Here is a 12,044-nt window from a genome sequence, read left to right on the forward strand (position 1 = left end):
TCCCCCTTTTTCCTCCAAACATAACGATGGTCAGTATGGCCAAACAGTTCTATTTTTGTTTCATCAGACCAGAGGACATTTCTCCAAAAAAGTATGATCTTTGTCCCCATGTGCAGTTCCAAACCGTAGTGTGGCTTTTTTATGGCGGTTTTGGAGCAGTGGCTTCTTCCTTGCTGAGCGGCCTTTCAGGTTATGTCGATATAGGACTCGTTTTACTGTGGATATAGATACTTTTGTTCCTGTGTCCTCCAGCATCTTTACAAGGTCCTATGCTGTTGTTCTGGGATCAATTTGAACTTTTCGCACCAAAGTACGTTCATCTCTAGGAGACAGAACACGTCTCCTTCCTGAGCGGAATGACGGCTGCGTGGTCCCATGGTGTTAATACTTGTGTAATATTGTTTGTACAGATGAACGTGGTACCTTCAGATGTTTGGAAATTGCTCCCAAGGATGAACCAGACTTGTGGAGGTCTCCAATTTATTTTCTGAGGTCTTGGCTGATTTCTTTAGATTTTCCCATGATGTCAAGCAAAGAGGCACTGAGTTTGATGGTAGGCCTTGAAATACATCCACAGGTACACCTCCAATTGACTCAAATGATGTCAATTAACCTACTAGAAGCTTCTAAAGCCATGAAATCCTTTTCTGGAATTTTCCAAGCTGTTTAAAGGCACAGTCAACTTAGTGTATGTAAACCTCTGAACCACGGAAATTGTGATACAGTGAATTATAAGTGAAATAATCTGTCTGTAAACAATTGTTGAAAAAACTACTTGTGTCATGCACAAAGTAGATGTCCTAACTGACTTGCCAATGAGACATTTGTAGAGTGGTTGAAAAACGAGTTTTAATGACTCCAACCTAAGTGTATGTAAACTTCCGACTTCAACTGTACCTAGAGAGTTTTCATCTGGATTTTTCGTAGCTGTCTACATACCACCACAGACCGATGCTGGCAGTATTACTGCGCTCAATGAGCTGTATATCGCTATAAGCAGGAAACGCTCATGCAGAGGCTGCGCTCCTAGTGGGCGGGGACTTTAATGCAGGGAAACTTAAATCAGTTTTACCTAATTTCTATCAGCATGTTAAATGTGTAACCAGAGGAAATAATTCTATACCACCTTTACTCCACACACAGAGACGCGTACAAAGCTCTCCCTCGCCCTCCATTTGGCAAATTCTATCCTCCTGATTCCTGATTACAAGAAAATATTTAAGCAGGAAGCACCAGTGACTCGGTCTATAAATAAGTGGTCAGATGAAGCAGATGCTAAACTACAGGACTGTTTTGCTAGCACAGACTGGAATATGTTCCAGGATTCTTCCGATGGAATTGAGGAGTACACCACATCAGTCACTGGCTTTATCAATAAGTGCATCGAGGACGTCGTCCCCACAGTGACTGTAAGTACATACCTCAACCAGAAGCCATGGATTACAGGCAACATTCGCACTGAGATAAAGGGTACAGCTGCCACTTTCAAGGAGCGGGACTCTAACCCGGAAGCTTATAAGAAATCACGCTATGCCATCCAACGAACCATCAAACAGGCAAAGCGTCAATACAGGACAACGATCGAGTCGTACTACACCAGCTCCAATGCTCGTTGGGTGTGGCAGGGCTTGCAAACTATTACAGACTACAAAGGGATGCACAGCTGAGAGCTGCCCAGTGCCACAAACCTACCAGACGAGCTAAATAACTTCAATGTTCGCTTCGAGGCAAGTAACACTGAAACATGCATGAGAACATCAGCCGTTCCGGACGACTGTGTGATCACGCTCTCCGCAGCCGATGTGAGTAAGACCTTCAAAACAGGTCAACATTCACAAGGCCGCAGGACCAGACGGATTACCAGGACGTGTACTCCGAGCATGTACTTACTAACTCGCAAGTGTCTTCACTGACATTTTCAACCTTTCCCTGTCTGAGTCTGTAATACCAACATCTTTCAAGCAGACCACCATGGTCCCTGTGCCCAAGAACACTAAGGTAACCTGCCTAAATGACTACTGACCAGTAGCACTCACGTCTCTAGCCATGAAATGATTTTAGAGACTGGTCATGGCTCACATCAACACCATTATCCCATTATCCCAGAAACCCTAAACCCACTCCAATTTGCATACCACACCAACATATCCACAGATGATGCAATCTCTATTGCACTCCACACTGCCCTGTCACACCTGGACAAAAGGAACGCCTATGTGAGAATGCTATTCATTGACTACAGCTCAGCATTCAACACCATAGTGCCCTCAAAGCTCATCACTAAGCTAAGGACCCTGGGACTAAACACCTTCCTCTGCAACTGGATCCTGGACTTACTGACAGGCCGCCCCCAGGTGGAAAGGGTAGGTAACAACACATCCGGCATGCTGATCCTCAACACGGGGGCCCCTCAGGGGTGCGTGCTCAGCCCCCTCCTGTACTCCATGTTCACTCATGACTGCACGGCCAGGCACAACTCCAACACCATCATTAAGTTTGCTGATGACACAATAGCGGTAGGCCTGATCACCGACAACGATGAGACAGCCTATAGGGAGGAGGTCAGAGATCTGACCGTGTGGTGCAAGGACAACAACCTCTCCCGCATCGTGATCAAGACAAAGGAGAKGATTGTGGACTACAGGAAAAGGAGGACCAAGCACGCCCCCATTGTCATCGACAGGGCTGTAGTAGAGCAGGTTGAGAGCTTCAAGTTCCTTGGCGTCCACATCACCAACAAACTAACATGGTCCCAAGCACACCAAGACAGTCATGAAGAGGGTAYGACAAAACCTATTCCTCCTCAGGAGACTGAAAAGATTTGGCATGGGTCCTCAGATCCTCAAAGGGTTTTACAGCTGCACCATCGAGAGCATCCTGACGGGTTGTATCACTGCCTGGTATGGCAACTGTTCGGCCTCCAACCGCAAGGCACTACAGAGGGTAGTGCGTACGGCCCAGTACATCACYGGGGCCAAGCTTCCTGCCATCCAGGACCTCTATACCAGGAGGTGTCAGARAAAGGCCCTAAAAATTGTCAAAGACTCCAACCACCCTAGTCATAGACTGTTCTCTCTGCTACCGCACGGCAAGCTGTACCGATGTGCCAAGTCTAGGTCCTAGAGGCTTCTAAACAACTTCTACCCCCAAGCCATAAGACTCCTGAACAGGTAATCAAATGGCTACCCAGACTATTTGCATGGCCCCCGCCCCCCGGAACACTGCTGCTACTCTGTTATTATCTATGCATAGTCACTTTAATGACTCTACCTACATGTACATATTAATTACCTCGACACCGGTGCCCCCTCACATTGACATTGACTCTGTACTGGTACCCCCCGCTATTGTCATTTACTGCTGCTATTTAATTATTTGTTATTCTTATCTCTTACTTTTTTTTCTCCTCTGTATTTTCTTAAAACTGCATTTTAAGTAAGCATTTCACTGTAAGGTGTAAACCTGTTGTATTCGGCACATGTGACAACATTTGATTTGTATTAATTTTATGTATTGCAATGTCATCAACTCCAATTTGAATGTTAGCCTAGCTCACTAAATAGCCTGCCCCATTTGCTAAATATGTTAAACTTGTTTGCAGTCCGCATTGTTCTAATTGCGTTGCTTCAATGTGGAAATACATTGTTAAACATAGGCTATAGCATTTGCACTGATATAGKGGCTAGGCCTACTGTAAAWTGCAGGCTGGACATTGCTGTGGGCGTATAATACAGACAAGGCAACTTAGACTATGGAGGGTTTTACGCACATCCTCACTTTTCACAGGAGCTGGATAAAGATCCAAAATAAAGAGAAAAGGTGAATGTCCACTCACCATTATAGTGCTAAAACATGTTGTGTTTTATAAACATCATGGAACCATCTTACAGATCAAATTTGCACTTMTCCATCAATAGCAGACGGATTTGCATTGCATTCAAGCCATGTAGCCTACGTTCTCACCATAAACCCAAGGAAGGTGAATCTTTCTAATTAGTCTGGTTTTTAATCAAGTTAAACCAAAAATAATCAATCAATCTGCTTTTTAAACCAACAATGATAATTCTAAATAGGATTGGGTCAGATGCATGATATCAGAAATCACTTCTCATTCCATGGCACTGTGTGTGTRAAGTATGTCACTTCCTCCCGATTCGGCCCATACCTGGCTTAAACTCTGCACCTCTGCCTCACAAACACACCTGACCGCCCTCCTCGAGCATCTTAGCCGATTGTGCCACCTCTAAAGCTAGCTAATGGGGCGCCGCAAGCGGGACACTTAGGGCTGAGGAGTAACACACATCCCCATGTGCTTCATGTGCACATATAAGCCTAAATGTCTTTATTCATAACATTTGCTTGTCTATAGAAGCTACAAGGCTCCTGTCAATTGTGTCGTTGCCTATGTGTGAGACAGATTWAAAAAAWWAAATAATAATAATTAAATGGCCGTCGACATGGCATTATAAGAGAATTGAATAGTTTGGAGGAGCGCGTGTTAGTGGTGCGCGGGTCAGTTTTCTGTTCACCCGCACACACCCGCATCTGCCCGACTAGACTATATGTGATAAAGTGAAAATCTGAGTCCCGCACCARACCCAAACCCGCTAATATAGAAAATCCACTGTAGGCTGGTCAGAGACTCTTTTTTGACTGGGGGTGCAGGATTTTTTTAACCTAATTTAGATGTAGCCTATGTTTCTGCTTATAATTTCAGACATTTTGGTAGGCTATTTGTTAGTCAACTTGTCAATAATTAGATACATGCAGCTTCTCTTCTGTCATTACTAGAAGACTAAATAAACCCTTGATCACCAGAATGTCATAAATCGATAGAATGAATGCTTTAATGTAGTTTTCATCAGTACAGAGAAAATCCAATGAAATAAAAAAAATAATAACAGGAAAATTTTCTTTGCAAAATGTCCAAATGACATCAGTTTGGCCGGTTGTAAGGAAATAGGAAGCTGTGGAAACGACCCAATATGTAGGCCTCTGTTTCTGATAAGATTTCAGTTCGACTTGGATTCATGTTATGTGGTTGTAAAATACTATCAGCTTTTATGACGCTGATAAAGATAGCACCTCTACAGACAATATCTAATTCCATTCTCTCAGGATGCTGAAAGAAATCAATCAGATTTCTCCAATCCTTTTCCCTTGTCAAAATATTGGTTACATTTGGTCTATAAATTACTGAAAGAAATGTTATATTCTGCAGAAGGTAATATTAAGGATATGTGAGAGGATATAGACCTACAGTCAATGTCAAGATTTCTGTTTCCATTTAACCATCATCTGAACAGTAGGTTACAGTTTCGTTGATGTGCCATAGGTTTTGACTGGGGGTGCATGATTTTTCTAACCTAATTTAGATGTAGCCTGTGTTTCTGCTTATAATTTCAGGCATTTTGGTAGGCTATTTGTTAGTCAACTTGTCAATAATTAGATACATGCAGCTTCTCTTCTGTCAGTCTTGTGACTGTTGAATTTGTTAACCGCCTCAATCTTCACACATAACATTGACGGCACTGCTATCATCCTTTTACCACTTCACCAAATCTTTCCCAAACATTACTTTTCTGGCTCTCGCTTCTTTTAATTTTCAACTCTCCCTTTCGCAGCTTTTTTCTTATTGAATTAAACTTACCACAGAGACATTGTCCTTTTCGGCATCCGTGGTTCGACTTCAACTTTTTCTGCACATTCCCAAAAGCATTTGGCGATTGCTGTGTAGGCTATTTGGCACGCATAAGTTTATGCTTACACACTAATGCCAGATAGCCTAAAATAATGAAAGAAAAACCTCAATGTAGCCTATAAATATAAATKGCACAAGAATCATACATTTATGGATTTAAGGTATTGTTCTCTATTCAACCCGTCCGCCTTTCATCCACACAATATTKCATGACCCTAAACCTGCCCGACGGATATAACTGTAGGGACTGCTGGTTGAGTCAACCCGAACAGCACGAGCACAAATATATCTTTGGTAGCCTAATCGTTTGAGGGGCGCTCTTTGAAAATTGGGATGGATAGCCTACTCGAACAAGCTAAATGAAGTATGCAGGTATGTGAATTGTGAACAATGAAAAAGCAGGAGGGCAAATACCTCCAAATAATTTCAAAGCCCTCTTAGTAGACCATTTAAAACCTATTTATTCATAGGCTAGTTGGCTAATGGCCAGGATAAAAAGATACACCTAAGTGACTCTGCTAAACTAGCCTGGATTAAGGGGAGGGAAGGCGAAATAGGCAGAAACCAAGTATTTTTTATTTTGGGGGGAAATTCAGACACAAAATGCACATCTCTTCCATGGGCAGCATCAAGGCTGGGTAGGCTGTGCTTCCACTCTCAAAACCCATTCCATTATCAACTGCATTACTGTTAARGCCGGCTTTTTGTGGGTCTTAAAACTTCCCATTACCCTGCATGAAATTGTCACTTTTGCGCTTGTTAAGGACACACCTCAAATATTGCCACCCCTTCCACCTCAGCGCAAGTGAGCTGATGTTAGACAGGTAAATTGCCAAACCTGSCATTAGGTCTGGAAAATGCCAGTGCGCCAGTTTTTACATAACGAAATTGCAAACTAATGTGCGTTTGACACTTGCGCCACCTTACCGCCAGACGAAAATAGAACCCTAAGTGTAATTATTATATTGCTTTGTTTAAGAAAAAGGGCCTGAATGGAAAGACATAGGAGCAGATTGAGGAGGAACAGAGCGAGGGACGTGAAGGGGTTGATGCTATACGGGAGACAGAGTAAACAGTGCACACAGGCAGGCACACATGAACAATTTGTTGGTGTGGGTTCATGATGACTGACGGTCAGCCCTGGAAAACATCACTATACTCTGAGGAAGGGAATCAGCACCATCTGACAACACAACCAGTGATCACGCTTACAGTCCCTGACACTGCCATCTTATCAGTAGAGGAAAATAACAACATTCATACAGGTGCTTGACAACATACAGTTGAAGTCGGAAGTTTACATACACTTAGGTTGGAGTCATTAAAACTCGTTTTTCAACCACTCCACAAATTTCTTGTTAACAAACTATAGTTTTGGCAAGTCGGTTAGGACATCTACTTTGTGCATGACACAAGTAATTTTTCCAACAATTGTTTACAGACAGATTATTTCACTTATAATTCACTGTATCACAATTCCAGTGGGTCAGAAGTTTACATACACTAAGTTGACTGTGCCTCTCCAACCGCTTGGAAAATTCAAGAAAATTATGTCATAGCTTTAGAAGCTTCTGATAGGCTAATTGACATAATTTGAGTCAATTGGAGGTGTACCTGTGGATGATTTCAAGGCCTACCTTCAAACTCAGTGCCTCTTTGCTTGACATCATGGGAAAATCAAAAGAAATCAGCCAAGACCTCAGAAATAAATTGTAGACCTCCACAAGTCTGGTTCATCCTTGGGAGCAATTTCCAAACGCCTGAAGGTACCACGTTCATCTATATAAACAATAGTACGCAGTATAAACACCATGGGACTACGCAGCCATCATACCGCTCAGGAAGGAGGCGTGTTCTGTCTCCTAGAGATGAACATATGTTGGTGTGAAAAGTGCAAATTGATCCAGAACAACAGCAAAGGACCTTGTGAGATGCTGGAGGAAACCGGTACAAAAGTATCTATATTCACAGTAAAACAAGTCCTATATCGACATAACCTGAAAGGCCACTAGCAAGGAAGCCACTGCTCCAAAACCGCCATAAAAAAGCCACACTAAGGTTTGCAACTGCACATGGGGACAAAGATATACTTTTTGGGGAAATGTCCTCTGGTCTGATGAAACAAAAATAGAACTGTTTGGCCATAATGACCATCGTTATGTTTGGAGGAAAAAGGGGGAGGCTTGCAAGCCGAAGAACACCATCCCAACAGTGAAGCACAGGGGTGGCAGCATCATGTTGTGGGGGTGCTTTGCTGCAGGAGGAACTGGTGCACTTCACAAAATATATGGATCATGAGGAAGGAAAATCATGTGGATATATTGAAGCAACATCTCAAGACATCAGTCAGGCAGTTAAAGCTTGGTTGCAAATGGGTCTTCCAAATGGACAATGACCCGAAGCATTCTTCCAAAGTTGTGGCAAAATGGCTTAAGGACAACAAAGTCAGGTATTGGAGTGGCCATCACTGTCAGGAGGAATGGGCCAAAATTCACCCAACTTATTGTGGGAAGCTTGTGGAAGGCTACCCAAAACGTTTGACCCAAGTTAAACAATATAAAGGCAATGCTACCAAATACTAATTGAGTGTATGTAAACTTCTGACCCACTGGGAATGTGATGAAAGAAATCAAATCTGAAATAAATGATTCTCTCTACTATTATTCTGACATTTCACATTCTTAAAATAAAGTGGTGATCCTAACTGACCTAAGACAAGGAATTTTTACTCAGATTAAATGTCAGGAATTGTGAAAAACTGAGTTTAAATGTATTTGGCTAAGGTGTATGTAAACTTCCGACTTCAACTGTAGATACCACAGAGCATCAGCACCTTGGTTCTGTAGATGTGTAGACTAGTGGATGATGGAATGTACGCCTACTTTGACAATCTGGGAGAGTGTTATAATAATCCAATCCATTACGTCAGTATAGGTGTAAATAAAATAATGTAATAAGATAAGAGTGTGTCATTGATACAATATCATGTTGTACTTTACCTCCAAATAGCCTACAAGTGATGTCAGTGATTGATTTTCTTAGACACATTGAGTCGCAACTAACATTCAACTTTGAGCTTGCTACTTACCAAATACAGAGTTAGGTTTTATCTTAGGGGAACTAAGATAAAACCTAACTCTGTATTTGGTAAGTAGCATTTTGTGAAATCTAAAATCTTTTGTTTTATGATCTCTCTTGCTTTGACAGTGTATAAGGGAAATAATGGAGGAAGATGTCACCAGTGTCCCTCTCCCCTCTTGGTATTTTTTTGTGACCTTGCAAGAATGTGAATTGTTTCACTTTTCTCCACTTTTCGTTCAGTGGTGATCAAATATCATATTATGGTCATGTTAAGTTCTTCTTTCAATAGACCCATATTGGACATAGGATTTTAAACACAGGTTAAGAAATGTGTTGACAGAGCAAGAGACACGTAGCTGGGTTGTGCTTGAATTACGGTGGCATTTGGAAATGGCATTTGAGAAAAAAAGAAATATACTTTTTCAAGATGTTTTCATTTAAATGTATTTGGGTACATCTTCCCATAGTAAATCATCTAATATGGTAGCTTAATTACTTTTTACCATTACAATAACATTGTGCCACCAGTAGGAGTAGTAACACCAATGATGKTAACGCCAATGATGGTAACACCAATGTGACATTTTTGGTAAATAAGGATTTTCTTAAATGGCGAAAATTCTCAAATCTAAGGTAAGCAACTATTTCWAAATAATTTACTAAAGTGATAATTAATCATTTTAAATTGAGTAACGCCACGTAACACTTTGGATTTAGATAACAAATGATCAATGGAATCCTCAAATTTATGGCATACTAAAGGGGTGTGATTAACTAATAATTGTATTTAATATATCCCCCAATAACAGTTTTCCATTGGAGAGAATGCTCAAGGTCCTTGTATATCTTTSTAAAGAGTGATTTTGAAGGGGGTAACATCAACGACATAAAACTGAGGGACACACATCATACTAGTAAAAGTAATTTTTAATAGCATTCATTCTTTTTATTGATCTATACCATATGTGTCAAACTAATTCCACGGAGGGCAGAGCTTCTGCGGGTTCACACTTCTCCCTTGTACTTGATGAATTAAGGTCACTAATTAGTAAGAAACTCCCCTCGCCTGGTTGTCTAGGTCTAATTCCATGGAGGGCCTAGTGTCGGCAGGTTTATGTTTTTTCCTTTCAATTAAGCCCTAGACAACCAGGTGTGGAGAGTTACGCAATTAGTGACCTTAATTTATCAATCAAGTACAAGAGAGGAGCGAAAACCCGCAGACACTGCTGTCCACGGAATGAGTTTGACACCTTTGCTTTAACTTAACTCCTAGCCTAGTTAATGTTAGCCACAACWAATTGGAATTCGTAACATAGCATAAATTTAGCAAATTTGTAACATTTAACAAATTACAGTTCTTGCACCACACATGGGCAGCAGGTAGCCTAGTGGTTAGAGTGTTGGACTAGTACTGAAAGGTTGCAAGATCGAATCCCAGAGCTGACATGGTAAAAATCTGTTGTTCTGCACCTGAACAAGGCAGTTAACCCACTGTTCCTAGGCTGTCATTGAAAATAAGAATTTGTTGTTAACTGACTTGCCTAGTTAAATACAATTAAAAATAGGCATTATTTGTTGTAACTAATTTATGCACAATCCTCGCTTTAGGCCAACATAACAAAGACCATTCTCATGGAAACTAAAAGGTCACACTCCAACCTGGTCTCAGAGCATTTCATATTATTCTGTATGTAAATCCGGAATACCCATTTACAATATATTATACAATATAGTATATCATACAATATATTATGTTTCGTATGGTATGTATTTATTTGTTGATGTCCATCACCCATTTCGTATGATATGTTACGAATTACAATTCATATTATATGTTACGAATTTTAGCTAGGTGGCTAACATTATTTAGCTGGTTAATGTTAGCTAGGCTAGGGGTTAGGTTAGGAGTTAGGTTAAACGGTTACATTTAGGGCTAAGGTAGGGGAAGTGTTAGCTTATTACAAAGTAGTAATTAGCAGAAAAKTAGCTAAAATTGCCTGTAATGAGATTTGAACTCACAACCTTTGKGTTACTAGACGTTCGTGTTATACGCCCGACCAACCACCCTACTTTCATTTTTGCCTTAWGTAACCATACCAAATGTAACATATACTAGTTGCAGTGTCCCTGATTTACCTTTCATATATTACGTCTAGAATATGAGACCAAGCTGCACACTCACTATGATGTGCCTACTAAAACTGATATTATTGAACAAAGTTCTAGCATCACTGCCTATATGTCCATTCTTAGGAGCCTCATACAATAGTGAAACTCAATAGAAACACTCTCCCAAACGATTGCAAATATGCAACTGTTCAACAATACATTCTGGCAACAAGTATCTCACCTGCTTTCTCCGCCAAACACGAGAGCCCCATTACAAGCACGAGCAGCACCCCAATGAAGCACATCTGCACACCGAGCAACTCCTTTCGCTTTTTCCGCCGAGCTTTGGTTTTCTGCTGGTTCAGCATCACTTGAAGCGGCCCACACCGCACCCGGACGGTCCCGGGCATCATGCCAACAGCCATCCCATCCATGGATACGTTTTTACGGCGACAAGGCTTCTGGGGGTCCCGGAAAGTGAACGTGGAGGGAAGCCGGGAGAAAGAGGGTTTCGGAAAGTTACACAACGGAAGAGATGGGCTGTCGATGGGTGAAAGAAAATGTTGTTATTCTATCTTGCGTCGGTTGCGATGTTGTCTTCTATATTACTTCGGACCGAAGTGTTGTTGTGCGTTGTGGCTGTTGCGAGAGGACGGAGCACTCCATGGATGCTTCAGTTTGGTGCCAGTTCTCGCAGGACACAGTCTGCAGCGAGGCTGGTGATGTTGAAGAGAGAGCGCARAAAAGAGAGGGGAGGAGTGTGTGTGTGAGAGAGAGAGATTGTAAAGCTATAGCCAACAGAATTGGCCTATGGTTGACATTTTTTATGATTTAATGTTGAATTCAGGTTWATTGACAACACAATCARATGTAAATCAACACTAGACGTTGAACTTGCGTATGTGCCCAGTGGGATACATTTTTGAAGCAGCAGGCGTTATTTGGAACAAAAAAAGACGCGCTCATCGTTGCCCTCTCCTGGATGCAGTAGGCCCATATTCCATCGTTTCTTTCAGATAGCCTATTGTAGTAAATCCGTTTGGCAATGGATGGCAATTTGGACATTGTAAATCCTTTGCATGCGAATGTCAGGCACACACAAACATACACACACACACACACTGTGGGTGAATGTCAATCTTAACACTCATGC

The 12,044-nt window shown here is 41.5% G+C and overlaps 1 protein-coding gene across 1 annotated transcript in view; it reads right to left on the bottom strand.

Annotated features, from left to right (window-relative positions):
* slc24a3 (solute carrier family 24 member 3) overlaps nucleotides 1–11,597 on the bottom strand; it is a 98,369-nt gene extending 86,772 nt beyond the window's left edge. The window contains exon 1 of the mRNA XM_023970489.2: nucleotides 11,133–11,597. Coding sequence (XP_023826257.2) covers nucleotides 11,133–11,325 — 193 coding nt within the window. The 5' untranslated portion in view covers nucleotides 11,326–11,597. The remainder of the gene's footprint in view (nucleotides 1–11,132) is intronic.
* Nucleotides 11,598–12,044: the final 447 nt, after the last annotated feature.

This window comes from Salvelinus sp. IW2-2015, linkage group LG25 (assembly GCF_002910315.2).
Source record: "Salvelinus sp. IW2-2015 linkage group LG25, ASM291031v2, whole genome shotgun sequence".
NCBI lineage: Eukaryota > Metazoa > Chordata > Actinopteri > Salmoniformes > Salmonidae > Salvelinus > Salvelinus sp. IW2-2015.